The 15,587-nt window shown below is 46.6% G+C and overlaps 1 protein-coding gene and 1 pseudogene across 1 annotated transcript; one reads left to right on the top strand and one right to left on the bottom strand.

Moving 5' to 3' along the window:
• LOC119309089 overlaps positions 1 to 1,820 on the bottom strand; it is a 3,082-nt pseudogene extending 1,262 nt beyond the window's left edge.
• Positions 1,821 to 13,190: 11,370 nt separating this feature from the next.
• LOC119307398 (protein DMR6-LIKE OXYGENASE 1-like) lies at positions 13,191 to 15,069 on the top strand. Its single transcript, XM_037583472.1, has 3 exons — positions 13,191 to 13,793; positions 13,879 to 14,454; positions 14,576 to 15,069. The coding sequence occupies exons 1-3, from the start codon at positions 13,527 to 13,529 to the stop codon at positions 14,855 to 14,857; spliced, it is 1,125 nt and encodes a 374-aa protein (XP_037439369.1). The 5' UTR covers positions 13,191 to 13,526; the 3' UTR covers positions 14,858 to 15,069.
• The last annotated feature ends 518 nt before the right edge of the window (positions 15,070 to 15,587 follow it).

Genomic DNA, 15,587 nt, shown 5'->3' with positions numbered 1-15,587 from the left:
GGGCAACCCGCCGCGCCGCCACAGCCCCCTTCTCCAACCACCGCCCCTCGCCGCCGCCGGCAAAACAACGCTGGGCAAAGCCCGGCGAAGGCTGGCGGCGGCGGGATCCGTTCCGCGCGCGCGTTTTCTCGTCCTGCTGCCCCCTCTCCCCATCTGCATCGGGGGCAGCCAGATCTGGTCCCTGCGTCCTCTGGCCCGCTTCCCCGGCGTCGGCCGACGCCTCCTTCCTGTTCCGGATGGCGCGTCGTGGCTGCGAGCTTCCGGCACCCTCGGAGTGGCTCCGTGTCTGGGCCTCGTGGCTGCTTCGGCGGCGTCTCCTCCCGCCATGGCCTGCTGGTTGGATGGTGCGACCCAGCCGCCCGCTCAGCGCCTTGCGCCGGCCTCCGCCGCTCCCGTCCTCACCGCTCGCCACCGTTGTCCTTCGTCGGCCGGACGCTCCGCTTCACGCCTCCCCGCAGATCCAAAACTGTCGCGTCTTCCGCATCCGCCGCCGCCTGTTCTGCCGTCGCTGTGCTCCTCCGCGCTTGCCAAAACGAGGGTGGCGTCGTGGCTCCTGCGCTTGGGAGCCCTCCACCTCCCAGATCCCCCGGTGGGTGTCGCTGCTCGTGGCTTTACCCGCAGGGGCTCTGCACCAGTGGTCCCTGCTGGTTGCTCGGCGTTAAGGGTGCCTGCCGGCGTTGCTGCCGGTTGGATTCACCTGGATCTGGGGCCGTCCAAATCCCAGCGCTGCCCGGCGCTATTGGCGGCTGCTCTGCCTCTCTTCGGGGGGAGGATGTGACCGGGGGTTTGGGAGAAATCCATGGTCGGCCAGCTGCTGCTGGTCGGGACAGCGGCGACGCTTCCCGTCGTTTTCATCTTGATGGCGCTGTCTTCATCCCCCGGTCTTGTGATGTTTAGGGTGTGCTCTGTGGAGTTCTATGCTTGGTGTTGCCCTTCGACTACGCCGGTGGCACACAGGCGTCGTGGCGTCGTCTCGGCCCGGCGTGACCGTTCGAATGTACCCCATGACACAGGTGGTGTCGCGGCGTTGTGCAGTCTTGGTTGCCCGGTGCTTTTCGATTGCGTCGACGGTGCAGTGTCGTGGCTTAGTCTCGGCTCGCCGCTGCAGTTCAAGCGCTCGTGGTGCCTCCCTGTTGTGATGTTTTGGTGTGCTTTGCGGAGTTCTATGCTTGGTGATGCCCTTCGGCTACACCGGTGGCACATAGGTGCCGTGGCGTTGTCTTGGCCCGGTGTAACCTTTCGAATGTACCCCACGACACAGGTGATGCCGCGGCGTTGTGCAGTCTTGGTTGCCCCGGTGCTTTTCGATTGTGTCGATGGGGCAGTGTCATGGTTTAGTCTCGGCTCGCCGCTGCAGTACGAGCGCCGGTGGTGCCCCTTGTTGTGCTATGTCCCCCCTCGCCATGTGTTGTTGGTGTGTTGTTTTGCTTTATTTCTCCTCTCTGTGCCTCCTGTACTTCTGGTTCACTTGAGCCCTATCTTGTATCAGGCTGCAAAGCCTATAGGCAACAAATGAATACAATTCAGGTGGGGAGGATTTCTTCTACCTCCGGTGACATTCAAAAAAAAATGTATCTAAGACTAAAGTACATCTAGATACATCTATTTTTATGCATTTTGATGACAAGTATTTTCGGACGGAGGAAATACCACGAAGAAGCCCAGTGTTGTCACGCCCGGCCGATGTGCCGGATCGCCTGCGACCGTTCGCCGGCGTCGCCGTTGAGGAGGACAGCCAGGTCGACGACGGGGATGCCGTGCTACTCACTGCACGCTCCGCTCGGTTGGGCAGGGTAGCGAGGAGAGGAGGCCATGTCCATGATTGTGCCGTGGAGGCGTAGCAGAGGAAAGATCTGTGGCGGTCATGCAGGTGGTTGCCGTGGCTTACATGGTTTCTTGCTGGACATGGCAAGTTTAGCTTGTTTCGCTCTTCTCCAGATATTTTCCGCATCCGGTCATGTCTGAGCAACTGTTCACGGCACATGCGAGGGGCTGTTTGGTTTGAGACTAAGTTTGCCTAAGGTTGCCATATCTAAGGTTAGGTAAGTTTGGCCAACTTAGATGGGTGTTTGGTTCAAGCCACACCTTAGGCAAGCCACACTAGGGTCCCACATCACATACACTCAAAAAGTGTGGCAAGATTTTCTTAGGCTTGCCAACTTATGGCTCTTATTTTGAAGAACTAACCTTAGGCAAGTGTGGCAAAATTGTATGGCGAAGTGTGGCATTGTTAGGTTTAGAACCAAACAGCCCCGAAGACGATCACGTACAAGGCCGCTTTTCTTTTCGGATAGAAAGCAATATAGCATACATACACGTTATTGAGAAACAGTATAATGAGGCTAGCTACAAGCCTCCACAGCGATTTTGACTGTCTCTGTCGTCGGATCGTCGAACCTACGATCCAGATCAAATTCGCGCGTCGTTCCTCGCCCGCGCGCGTCGCGCGCCGTCTCGCGGGCCGCTGCTCCGCGGAGCGACCTCTTCTTCCTGTCCATAATTGGGCCGGCCCACTTATTCCCACTCCCACGCTAACAGCCCACCAGCCCACGTTGCCCAGACCCCGAACGAACAGTTCCCCTCTGTTCCTCCGCGTCGCCGTCTTCCTCCTCTCGATGCGGCGGCGTCACTCCCTCCTCGATGCGCCGCCGATCCGCGACATGATGCTGCGGGACTGGTTCACCGCCGGTACGGTCCAACCCCCTCCCCTCTAGACTTCCTCCATAGCCCCTTCGTTCCCGTTTTCATTTTTTCCTGACTTGCAGCGTTCACGTATTTAATGGCGGCTGCGGCGGCCTTCCGCGCCGTCGGCTTCCACCGCCGGGCGGCTGCGGCGGCCTTCCGCGCCGTAGGCTTCCACCGCCGGCTATCGTCGTACTGCACCGTCCTCCATACCTTGCACCTCTAGCACACGCCCCTTCCCCTCCCGTAACTGAAGCTGAAATTGCCGCCTTCAACGCCCACTGTCTAACTCCTGTGATAATGGTGATGATGGTAATTAACTTGAGGGGTGATGATGGTGATTAATTTGCCCTGTTGGTGCGTTACCCCAACCTCCCGTTCTTCCTTATATATTATGCCTCCCAACATATTATGCCTCCCAACATCCCTTCCTTCCTGCCATTTGTGTCGTCTGTCCGCCATGCCTGTTGCTTAGGTCTGTTCTTCCTGTCTATTCATCTTACTCCTAAATCTGTATTCATATGTACGGAACTTCCTTGCTTCCTTGCAGGTTCGCATTGCTCATTCTTTTGGGATTTCCGGGTTGGAATTGCTCGGGGCTTCCTGCGTTACACCCAATTGCAGCCATGGCTTCTGGACAGGTTCCACATCTAAATCATTCTTACATACTGTTGCTTTTTCATCATTATGTTTTATTTGTTACTGCGATTTCAGTTGTATTTCAATGCGATTTGTTTGATTTCCATTCCAACTTGCCACATCCATCCTTTCCTTTCTTTCAGATACCGTATAATCTGTTTGCGAGATGTGCTGAACCTAAGTAGAATAAAAATGCCTAAACGTTCTCGAATACAATCCCGTGGAAGCGATGCGTGTCAGCCACCTTGCGCTAGCGGGCCAAGTAGAGTCCTGCCCCAATGTAAGAGGGCAAGGATTAACGAACCACTTACTATGCACAGTTCAATTGGACGGCCGAAAAGAAAGAGTATGTTAATTCACCTCTACTTGTGCTGCTTTACAGCATCTTCTTTACCTTGATAATCATGTTCTATACTGCCGTATAAACCAGGAGATGAATTCTTCCCTCAATACTCCGTGCAACACGCAAGGGAAAATCGTGCTGCTCACATCAAATTAAGGAAGCAACTAAAAATGGTTCGCAACGGGCCACCATCTGATCCCAATGGACAACCCCGTTTACCCCTTGATGTTGAGTACATCGACGCCCTTAAAGGTTTCACCATATTACTGACCACTTCCCATATATCATGCAACCTATTTCTCCTGTTAAATCTGACTTTGCCCTCTTGCTGGTTATTCCAGCTACTTACCGTGGCCGATCGAATCTTGGCTCCCCGTGTTTTAGATGCCGACACTGTGATGCAGCTTTCTGGTGGGAAGAACGAATCCATAAAAAATTGTAGTTGGCTAAAGAGAAATGTTGAGTTCAACCGCTGCTGCAGTGCCGGCCGTGTTAAAATTTCAGCCTTCCAGCCACCTCCCCCAGTCCTTGCACGCTTGATGCGTTTCAGTGGAGATCAGGAGAGCCGTGAATTCATGAACCACATACGACAATACAATTGCCTATTTAATTTCACATCTCTTGGCGCTCAAATAGACAAAAGTATCAATGACGGTACTGGTCCATATGTATTCCGAATAAGCGGACAAGTACACCATAAGATTAGTTCATTAATTCCCCCAACAGGCCAGCAGCCCAAATTTGCCCAATTATACGTCCATGATCAAAATGCTGACAAAGAAATTGAAAGTAGAATAAGTGCTTTGTGTGATGATGGTGATTTGGATGGTGGCTTAGATCGAAAAATAATAAAAAAACTCTTAACCATGTTAGATGATGTTAATCCACTGGTTAAGCAATTTAGAATTGCTAGGGACCGAATAAAAGACTTCCCTGACCAGCGCGTAGCCATTAGAATATTGGGTCCTCAATCAGATGCAGATGTCCAATACAATTTACCTACATCTAATGACATTGCTCTGCTGATTGTTGGAGATTTCACAACTGATACATTCAAGAGAGATATTATCGTGCATGACAAGCAACGTGGCTTGCACTACATCTCCAACTTAAATCATTCCCTTATGCCCTTACAGTACCCAATATTATTCCCACATGGTGATCCTGGATTTCATTTGGGCATTCAATACACTGATGCTCATCTATTACCTGAAAAGTCTCGCAAAACAATTACAATGCTAGATTACTACGCATATTGCTGCCATTACAGACCTGGTCAATATAACCCATACACATGCTGTGGTAGGGCTACATCCCAGCTACAGGTTGACTGTTACGCTTGCTTAGAAGAGAACCGCCTCTGGTTTATTGTTCGAAAACAGGATGAGTTAAGATCTGCAAGTTTTCAGACCATTAGTGATGCAGTTGGTCAGGGCTGTATTGATGGGGAAAAATTAGGACGCAAGACTGTCTTGCCAGGTTCCTTTACGGGAGGTAAAAGATATTATGTCCAGCACTATCAGGATGCCATGGCCATTTGTCGAGTCCATGGTGGTCCTGATACATTCACAACTTTTACCTGCAATCCTAAATGGTCAGAAATTGGCGAGGCACTTCGGTTTGAACCTGGACAATACCCATCAGACCGTCCTGACATTGTTAATAGGGTGTACAAAATGAAGCAAGATGAACTAATTGATGATATTAAAAAAGGCAAGGTTTTTGGACCTGTAGTAGCAGGTATCTTTCTTTACAAAATTATTTTAACACAACATATACTTCTTTGCCAATCCTTATAACACTTGTCCTTTATTCTGCAGTGCTGCACAGTACTGAATTCCAGAAAAGAGGCCTCCCACACGTACACTGTCTTACTTGGCTTAAAAACAAGAGTAAAATAGATTCACTTTCTATTATTGACTCTCTTATTAGTGCTGAGATACCCGATGTTGCTACTGATCCACTAGGATATGCATTGGTAGAAGAATTCATGATTCACGGTCCATGTGGTAGTTTGAATGATAAATGCCCTTGCATGAAAAAAGGTTCTTGTTCTAAACATTATCCAAAGTCATTTCAAAATGAGACATCAATTGACCAACAAGGTTTCCCAGTTTATAGACGTCATGATGATGGGCGGTACATATACAAAAATGGTGTTAGGCTTGATAACAGATCCATTGTACCATACAATATGATGCTACTCAAAAAATACCAGGCTCATATCAATGTTGAGTGGTGCAACAAAACAAAAGTTGTTAAATAACTTTTCAAGTATGTAACCAAGGGAAAGGACAGATCGCATATTGTGTTCGAGTCTATCAAGGGTGGTCCAGTTAGCGGTGAGATAAAAAAGGTAAAAGAAATAGATGAAGTACAAGAATATTTAGACTGTAGGCATTTGGTCCCTCATGATTCCTTGTGGCGCCTGTACGAATTTCCCCTACACTGTAAAATGCCAACAGTTGAAAGATTGGACATCCATTTACCTGACATGAACTCTATTACTTACAAACCAAAAGAAAATCTTGAAACTATTGTATCTAATGCTGAAAAGTTGAAGAAAACTATGCTTACTGAATGGTTTGTTCCAAACCAAAAGTTTCCAGAAGCTCGAAAATTGACATATTGCAATTTCCCAAGTGAATGGATATGGGAAAGGACTGACAAATTCTGGAAAAAAAGATGTGAAACTGGTGAAAAAATAGGCCGTGTATACTATGTCCATCCATCTGCTGGTGAGCATTTCTATCTTAGGATGCTTTTGATGGTTGTAAAGGCTGCATGTAGCTTTGAGGATTTGCGTACATTCAATAATATTACATACGGTACATTTAAAGAAGCTTGTGCGGCTCGGGGATTATTAGGTGATGATACAGAATGGTACACTGCATTTGATGAGGCGTTAATATGGGCAACTTCGGCTCAGCTTAGGCATCTTTTCGTGACAATCATTTTGCATTGCAGTGTAGAGGATGAGCGTGCATTTTATAACAAATACTATTCTTACATGACTGATGATATCCAGCATAGGTACCGTAACTTTATAAATAACCCATCTTTTTGTGTCCCAGCTGCGCAATTGCAGGATCTGTTAGTAGTTGAATTAAATGAACTATTCATGCGCAATGGTAATTCAATTAGCAATTTCAACCTGCCACAACCACGGTCAGTAGACTCTGATAGTAAAACTAATAAGCTCATTCAAGAAGAATTGTCGTATGACCTAGCAGATCTCTTAGAAACTTCTGCTAATTTAATCTCCAAGTTAAATGTAGACCAAAGAAAGGCATACGATGAAATTGTGGGATGTGTTATGGCTGAGAAATCTGGATTCTTTTTCCTTTCGGGTCATGGTGGGACTGGCAAAACCTTTGTTTGGAAAGCTATACTGTCTTTTCTGCGTTCGAGAGGGAAAATAGTCCTTGCTGTTGCATCATCGGGGGTAGCTTCACTTTTATTGCAAGGTGGTAGAACAGCACACTCACGATTTAAGATTCCAATTGAAATTGATGAAACTACCTTGTGCGATGTCAAAAGGCGAACACACCTAAGTGACCTCCTTAAGGAATGTTCTCTTATAATATGGGATGAAGCACCTATGACACATAGGCATTGCTTTGAAACGCTAGATAGGACCCTTCGTGACATTTTAGGGGAAGAAAATCCTGAGTCAGCACAAAAAACATTTGGTGGAGTGCCCGTTGTCCTTGGGGGGGACTTCCGACAGATCCTACCTGTTATTGAAGGTGGTTCACGGTCTGAAATTGTTGGTGCAACAATTACAAATTCGGCTCTATGGAAATCTGTGCGTGTACTAAAATTACATGTCAATATGCGCCTATCCAACCCAAGTTTGCTTCCTGAACAACAACAAGAGCTAAAAGAATTTAGTGAATGGGTATTAGCAATTGGGGATGGCACAGTTAATAAGAATGATGCTGGTGGATCTGCTAATAAAGACCAAATTAGAATACCAAGTGATCTCCTTGTGAACACCGAAGGGGATAAAATAGATGCTATTATACATGCAGTGTACATTGACATACAAAGTAGATTCTCTGACGTACAATATTTGGGAAATCGTGCTATTGTTTGTCCAAACAATGATACTGTTGATGAAATCAATAAGCGTGTATTAGAAATGCTACCTGGAGATACATTTGAACATTTAAGTTGTGATTCTATTTCAAAAATGAATGACAAGCTAGGGGACTTTGATGAAATATATACTACTGAGTATTTGAACTCCCTTACTATAAGCAATTTTCCGCACCATAGTATAACTCTTAAAGTTGGTTGTCTTGTCATGCTTCTTAGAAACATCGACCAGACTATTGGTCCGCGGTAACTGCACGGGACAATTGCTAAACAGTATAACACAGCTACCTAGGACCCCTCACAGCGATTTAACGTTCCCGGCCGTCAGATCAGACTAATGACGTTCGAGATCGGTCTATCCTGCCACACGGTGCCTCTGGTCCTTTTGGCTCACCGTAGTAGGGCCGCTGCTCCGCATAGCGACCTGGGAATCCTCTGATTAATCAGGCCGACTGAACGGGACAGCCGTAAGTAGGCCCAAAAATGGATGGTTGAGGCCCATAGCGTTCATCCCCTGCCTCTTCGTCTCTCCGGAACCGGCGTTCTTCATGGGTTCCTCAGCGCCGTCGCGGCGCGTGATGTGGCCGTTCTTCTGCTCATCTCCTCAGATCCTCGACTTATGAATCAGCCTAGGTACTTTCTTCTTTTCATCCATACGGCGATCGTCTCCTCTGGATCTGTCCGCGAGCTGCTTAGTTTCAACCATGGAGCGGCGACCCACGCTGTCAGTGTCCTTCTCCAGCTTTCCTCGGCGTGCATGGGCCTCCATGCCGTTCCCTGTTTCCCATAGATGGGGAGACGGATTCTTCCATGTATAATCTGTCATCTAGGAGCAGGGAGTGGCTTGGCGATGATACAAAGTGTTGTCAAGCGGTGACCAACATGGCCACTTGACTTTCCTCTTCTTTTTTGGGGTTTTATGTTGGTCCACCCCTGTTCCTTCACTCCTCATTGAGCTCTTTCATTGATTTCTTAGACCCCTGCTCGATCTTCTAATATGCCTTTTCTGATTTGCCTTTTGGCTGGTTTCTGACTGAAGAGCAGAGCACCTGATATTGGAAATGTCAAAGTTGCAGGTTGCAACCCATGCTCAAAAGATAGAGAGCTAAATCCAAGGGTGAGCCATCACATTTTGAAACCAATGATCAAACTGGAGCCATTGCTCAACATTTGTACCAATTTCACTTGCCTTCAGAAGATCTGGTACAACATGAATTTGTTTTTCCCTCGAGACCATTTTGTTTCCATGTTTTATTTATTTATGCTGAAAAAAATGTGTTGACTGCAGCTTGAAGGAAGTGTTTATTCTCTACTTGTACACACATAAATTCATGCTCGATCATGTAGACAAAACCGATCTGAAAAGAGAAAATTATTCGTGGTAATATTGTGATGAAACTATTTTGTGTGAGAACTACTGTGACGAAACTTGTGCTGCGGGTACCTTTCAGTTTCCGACAACATTCTTATAGGCGGAAAGAGAAGAAACGATGATAACAGAATCATCAATCAAATGTTTTCCCGTTAAATGATGCAAAATTTCATGCCATCACATCATATACTTTGACTGCTTCGGAGAGTAACATATCTAATTTTCCCTGCAAAGATTGCCATTTTCTTCACAGATTCTGACTTGAAGGAATGGGTCATGAAACTATAAAAGGGAATCAAAACGTTGTGGTCCTTTTTCTTGAATCAGTTGGAGGAACGGGATTTATAGGAACCATGTCAACTCACTGTATTGGAAAAATCTTGGTAACTATGTATGTATTCTGTAGTTCTGTACTAGCTGTATTTTCACTAGAACCAAATGAGAAGTTACACAATTAAGTTAAACTCTACTTAACATTTGCATATAGTTTTCGCAGAGAAAAAATCATTCAAGTGACGGAATTTATAGGAATCATGACAACTAACTGTATCGAAAAGGATTTCATGGTAAGCTCTGTATATATTCTGTAGTTCTGCACTAGCTGTACTTCAACTAGAACTGGATGAGAAGTTATACAATTAAGGTAAACTCTAACTAACATTTGTATCTCTTTAAAAACAGATATATAGGTCTGTCATTATGTATGGCTTTTTTGATCTAGGATGTCTTGTTTCCGTCATTATTTGCTCAATCACTTTGCTTCCGTATGAACATAATTGTACCATCAATATGATTTGCTAACTATTTACTAGATTTAGATAAAAAGGTACAACGATTACCTCTTGAAGTTCTCTCTTTTCAATTAAAAATGGTGTTGTACCTGTAATTTTTTTTGTCTTGGAAGCCCAAAACACGTCTGAGGATCCAAAGTTTGAATATCGTTTGTAACCTACTGCAGCATCCCAATTTTACTTGAGAAGATAGCCAATTATTTGGAGATATTCGACCCAAGAATTCATCTTGAGAGTTGAATTATGTGCAAGAGGAGATATTTGCCTCAGAAGATAGCCTCTAGATTTTTTTTCTTAGTTTGGAGTTTGTACATTTTTTGCTATGTCTATTTCTCGATTAGCTATTTTGAGCTGTAATTTGAACAACAAAATCGTGAACACAAAAGCAGTTTGATCTGTGGATCAATTTTAATTATCAACTGATGATTATGCCCCACCACCCATATCAAAATATTGTAATTTGAATCAATGAGATTTCATCAAATACTTTTACCATCCAAACTTTCTTTATTGTTTCTATTTTCTTTAGGATGAACGGGTGCGGCAACGCGCACCTTCATGGTCTAGTTGTCACTACGACATGCATGGTTCTGGACTTCCAGGGACTTGATGTCACCTTCCTCAAAAGAAACTCATCTAGTAGTATATATTCACGCGCACACTAGCTATGGCGAGTTTCCAAACAACTGGAGTATAGCCTGACAACAGATTCTGAATAATTGCAAGGAATCAAACAGTACATCCACGTTAATTTGATGTCGATTTCAATCTCTTTCCAGTTCATATAAGAGCATCTACAGCCACATATGGTAAATCCGGCCCCTTAAACGCATGCGGACGCGCCCGTCCGCAGGCAATGACCGGGCACACCTCAAATTTCACTTGGTTCATTCGGACATCTCATACTCGATTCTTTTCTTTTCTGAGAGTACGTAAAAGCGTATCTTAGCTTTATAAAAGGCACAAAGTTACGTACAAGAGATTACTTGTTAGTTGCGTACCATAGCTCGACATGCAACACCACCTCCACTCGGTCACTCCTACTCACTAACGCTACTACTCACTGAAGTTTGGCACTCCCGTCACTCCCGCCTTCTTCCAAAGGCTCGATTCTTGAAAGATTCAATCGACAGTGTCCCATTCATTGCGTATCACGCCGCTCGCAAACACTCTAGCATTGCGTTGCTTTCAGAGACACCAACAGATAAGCATGACAATGGTGTTGAACCCCTTGCGGTGCACCTTGGGAACGCGCTTGCGGGCAGTGCACCACCATCCCTCCATGTTGGCCTCGTTGGATGGGATCAATGTTTGGTCAATCCTCAGCCGCAAGAAGCATCGGAACCATACCTATCTCGCAAAGGTGCGTCGAAGCAGAATGCGATCGACAATGTCCACCTCTTGCTCACATAAGTAACATGGCGAGATATGTGTCCCATTTTCGGACAAACTTATACTCCAAGATCATTATTTCACTGATAGCAAAGGTTGTATGCTAATCTTCAGCTAGTGCGCTATGTATACAATGACCTTCCATACAGATAGTACCAGAGAGGTAACATATATGATCGGCTATGTTTTTCATCATATATAATGGTTGATAGGTTTGGTGTGTAGGATGTGCATAATTACTAGTAGTACATAGAAGCAACATAACCATTTCACAATGGCGTCAAATGCACAACTATTTTTTGCAAGGAGGGTCGTAACATGGCGCCGGAGGATGATTAGGGTCGACAGTATATGGTGATCCTTCTTTGACCGTCACATAGCCACCGATCATTTTTGCCTGATTGGCCTTCTTCACCACCTTTCTGGCATCGCCATCTACATATTTTTCACATGGAAGCATAGCTGGTTAGCACTAAAACGAGTACAACTTTATACTAAATCAGTGTCAATTAATATGGATCTGAGTAATAAATTCTATGGATCTTGTCTCTTTATGAGGTTAGAAATTGTTCTCACATTAATTAAGATTTTCATACTTATAATTGAAAATAGGGAGAACGTAGAAACCATTTAAATTGGCTGAGCCAGACTGGCACAGCGTGGATCGAACATGAATAATATTCCCTAAGTTCGCATTAATGCGATGTTTTGAATATTTTAACATAAACTACATACGGACTGAAATGAGTGAACATTACTGAAATGTGACAACATACATTCAATAATAGAGAAAGTATTCGACGATGGTACCATCTAAATCACACATGTACGCACCTTCGTTTTGAGCATGCACTCGTCTGGCACCTGCAACATCACGTGAGACGAGGAGAAGCATGGCCGTGATAACACACACGACCAACACGGTTCTGGACGCCATGTTGAGGGGAAGTGAACTGGGTTGGCTGCGGTAGATGGAGCGAGACACAGAGTGAGTTCCCAGTATTTATAGTCACGTCTCTGGCGAATCTTCTGCCATGTCGTCGGCGTACGTCTGCATGCTTCCGTGTGCAACACTTCTCAAAAGTTAGTCATCGAATAAAATCAATCAAAATGAGAGCACCTGGCAGTTCTTTTTGTAATCTTGTGCAGCTCGTGATGAAGACAACCTATGCTGCGGAAAATTGGTGATTGGACGGCTAATAATGCTTTGGAGGCGTGGTGTGGACTTGGACTGTTGGCATTCTACCATTTTTCCAAGTTGAAAAGTTGCCATTCCACGAAAATGCCAAATTGAGGACGAGCGCATGAAGGCGGACTTTTGAAAATGCAAAATTCATATTTAAAAATAAAATGAAATACACATGTACCCAGAGACATAACATACAAGTGTGTAAATTTTCATGATGAAATACTTTAAAATGAGAACTACACAAAAGAAAAACTAAATCTATCACTTTCCAACATATGCACCATCATTCTCAAAGTCCATGACTATTTTTTGGGCAGTTCATGTTTCAAGGTATTTCATCGTTAAATTTCACACACACACATCTCAGAACCTTTTGGCTTCATATGTCGTCGCCTATCCAACTGTTGAGGCAAGAGCTTCTAATTTACATTGCCATGCAGATGCATGTCGTTTTGGTGCTTAATGCCAGAAAGAGCTTGTCTTACATGTCTGTAATCGGTACATCACCATGTCTTTAGAGTATAGGGATCAGTCATGAAGTGGCTTAGTTGGATCGGTACTGTCACAATGTAATGCAGGAGCTCCTGATGCCTCTGAAGCCTACCATGCGGAAGTTATGGAAGTGCATCATATGGTACGTACGACCTATTCATCTCGGATGAGCTGCTTGCTTGCAGCCTCGCTTCTCTTATATGGACTGGAAAGAGATTCAAATCGACACCAAATTAATGTGGATGTACTGTTTGATTCTTTGCAATTATTCAGAATCTGTTGTCAGACTATACTCCAGTTGTTTGGAAACTCGCCATAGCTAGTGTGCGTGTGGATATATACTAGATGAATTTCTTTTGAGGAAGGTGACATCAAGTCCCTGGAAGTCCAGAACCATCAATGTCACAATGACATTAACGTGTACGTATGCTATATTGCTATCTCGGCGTGGAAAGAGGCTTTGTGTGCTCGTCTTCACTCGAAAATATCTGGAGAAGAGCCAATTAAAACCAGCTAAAACTTGGCATGTCCAGCACGGAACCATGCATGGACGACGTACAGACACTGTGCCAGCAAATTAAGCCACGGCAAACCACCACAGATCTTTCCTCTGCTACGCCTCCGCGGCACATGGCCTCTCCTCCGAGCTCCCCTGGCCAACCGAGCGGGACGTGCAGTGAGGACGCCATCCCCGTCGTCGACTTGGCCGTCCTCGTCAACGGCGACGCTGGGGAACGGTCGCAGGCGGTCCGGCACCTCGGCCGGGCGTGCCAAGACTGGCGCTTCTTCATGGTACGATTATACTATTACTACTCAAACGCTAAACGTACATAGATCGATCCTCAAGTCTGGATAAAATGACAAATCCATGATGAAGGTGACCAACCATGGGGTGCCCGAGGCTCTCCAGAGCGCGCTGATGGATGCGTGCAGTGAGCTGTTCAGCCTACCGCCAGAGCAGAAGCAGGAGCACATGGACGCCGGCCCCATGGACCCCGTGCGCGTCGGCACGGGCTTCAACTCCGCCGTCGACGGCGCCAGGTACTGGCGGGACTACGTGAAGATGTTCGCGCACCCTGAGCTCCACTGCCCCGCCAAGCCCGACAGCCTGCGGGGCGTGGCCGCGGAGTACGCGGCGCGCACGAGGGGCCTGCTGCTGGAGCTCACGGCGGCCATCTCCGAGAGCCTGGGGCTCCACGTCGGCCGCATCGCTGAGCGCCTCGACCTGGGGTCCTGCTTCCAGATCCTCATCGGCAACCACTACCCGCCGTGCGCTGCTGACTCGGACGACGACGACGGGGCGATCGGGCTGCCGGCTCACTCCGACCACGGCCTCCTCACCCTGCTCTTCCAGAACGGCGTCGATGGCCTCCAGGTCAAGCACGACGGCCGGTGGCTCCTCGCCAAGCCCATCCCCGGCTCATTCTTCGTCATCGCCGGCGATCAGCTGGAGGTGACCAACCGATCGACTCTTTGTCTCTTGTGATCTACTAGTATGTATAGACGACAAGAAAAATCTGAACCTGCTGTGCTGGTTCGTGTGTTACTCTTACACGTCGGTGAATGGCATGCAGATTGTGAGCAATGGAAGGTACAAGGGCGTGCTCCACCGTGCACTGGTCGACCGCGCGCAGGCGAGGATGTCGTGCGTGAGCCTCATCGGGCCGTGCCTGGACGCCGTCATCGAGCCAGTGCCGGAGCTGGCCGTGGCACCCCTGGGCCTGGAGTTCAGGGGGGTCAAGTACAGGGACTACATGGAACACCAGCAGAGCAACAAGCTCAACGAGAAGGAAGCGCTGGACCTCGTTCGGGTTGCAGCGTCACATACTTATTCTTCTGGAATTAACTCGGCATGATTCCTCGGGTTAAAAATTTAGAATCCTGAAGTTGACAAAAAATCCATGTCCATATTTAATTTATTTTAGAAACCGGCAAGAGCTCTGGTTTTTCATTAAGAAGAAGAGACACGAGAGATCAGAGCCCCGCGTCCCTCGGTACATCCCCGCGTCGCTCGAGTGCGGGCGACACGGGCGGATCGCCGTCGCCGCAAAAAAAAACAAAAAAAAAACCGCTGCTCCTCTCCGCCGCCCTCGGAGTAAGCTGTAGGGATCTTGCTCATGGGACAGTTCGAAGGACTTCAAATTCGATCTAGAATCTTGATTGTAGGCTGATTTTTTTACCACTTTTCCCAACATAGCCTTCATAATTCTCTTCCCACGTTTTCTCTTTATGGGACCCAACCTTCGTCTATGTTTATTGATTCCGGAGCCAGTTTACTGATACCTGGCGTATAAAAATTGATGTGGTTTGGTTTAAATGAGCGAGGTGGGACTATTTAATTTGGTCATGAATCTTGCGTTGTAGCACAATCCTAATCTGACTCAATTGGCTATAGCCACCGGGACTGGGGGAGGAGGTCCAGAGTTTGATCCCCGCACGAGCATGCTTTTTTCACTACTCACCGTCGACCGGAAATAATGCGGAGCATGCCCAAATAAAAAATGAGATGTCGCAGACCCATGAAGCGCTAGCGCATATCCGATGCTCAGATCAGAAGGAAAATAAACCAATATGAATGTAACTTAC

The sequence above is a fragment of the Triticum dicoccoides genome, chromosome 5B, assembly GCF_002162155.2.
Source record: "Triticum dicoccoides isolate Atlit2015 ecotype Zavitan chromosome 5B, WEW_v2.0, whole genome shotgun sequence".
Lineage (NCBI taxonomy): Eukaryota > Viridiplantae > Streptophyta > Magnoliopsida > Poales > Poaceae > Triticum > Triticum dicoccoides.
This window is presented reverse-complemented; position numbering and strand designations above follow the sequence as displayed.

Bases quoted from the DNA above. Each gene is read 5' to 3' on its own strand.
- LOC119307398 (XM_037583472.1), top strand. From the start codon at position 13,527: ATGTCCAGCACGGAACCATGCATGGACGACGTACAGACACTGTGCCAG. The intron at 13,794-13,878 runs GTACGATTATAC...TCCATGATGAAG, and splicing joins AAGACTGGCGCTTCTTCATG to GTGACCAACCATGGGGTGCC. The intron at 14,455-14,575 runs GTGACCAACCGA...AATGGCATGCAG, and splicing joins TCGCCGGCGATCAGCTGGAG to ATTGTGAGCAATGGAAGGTA.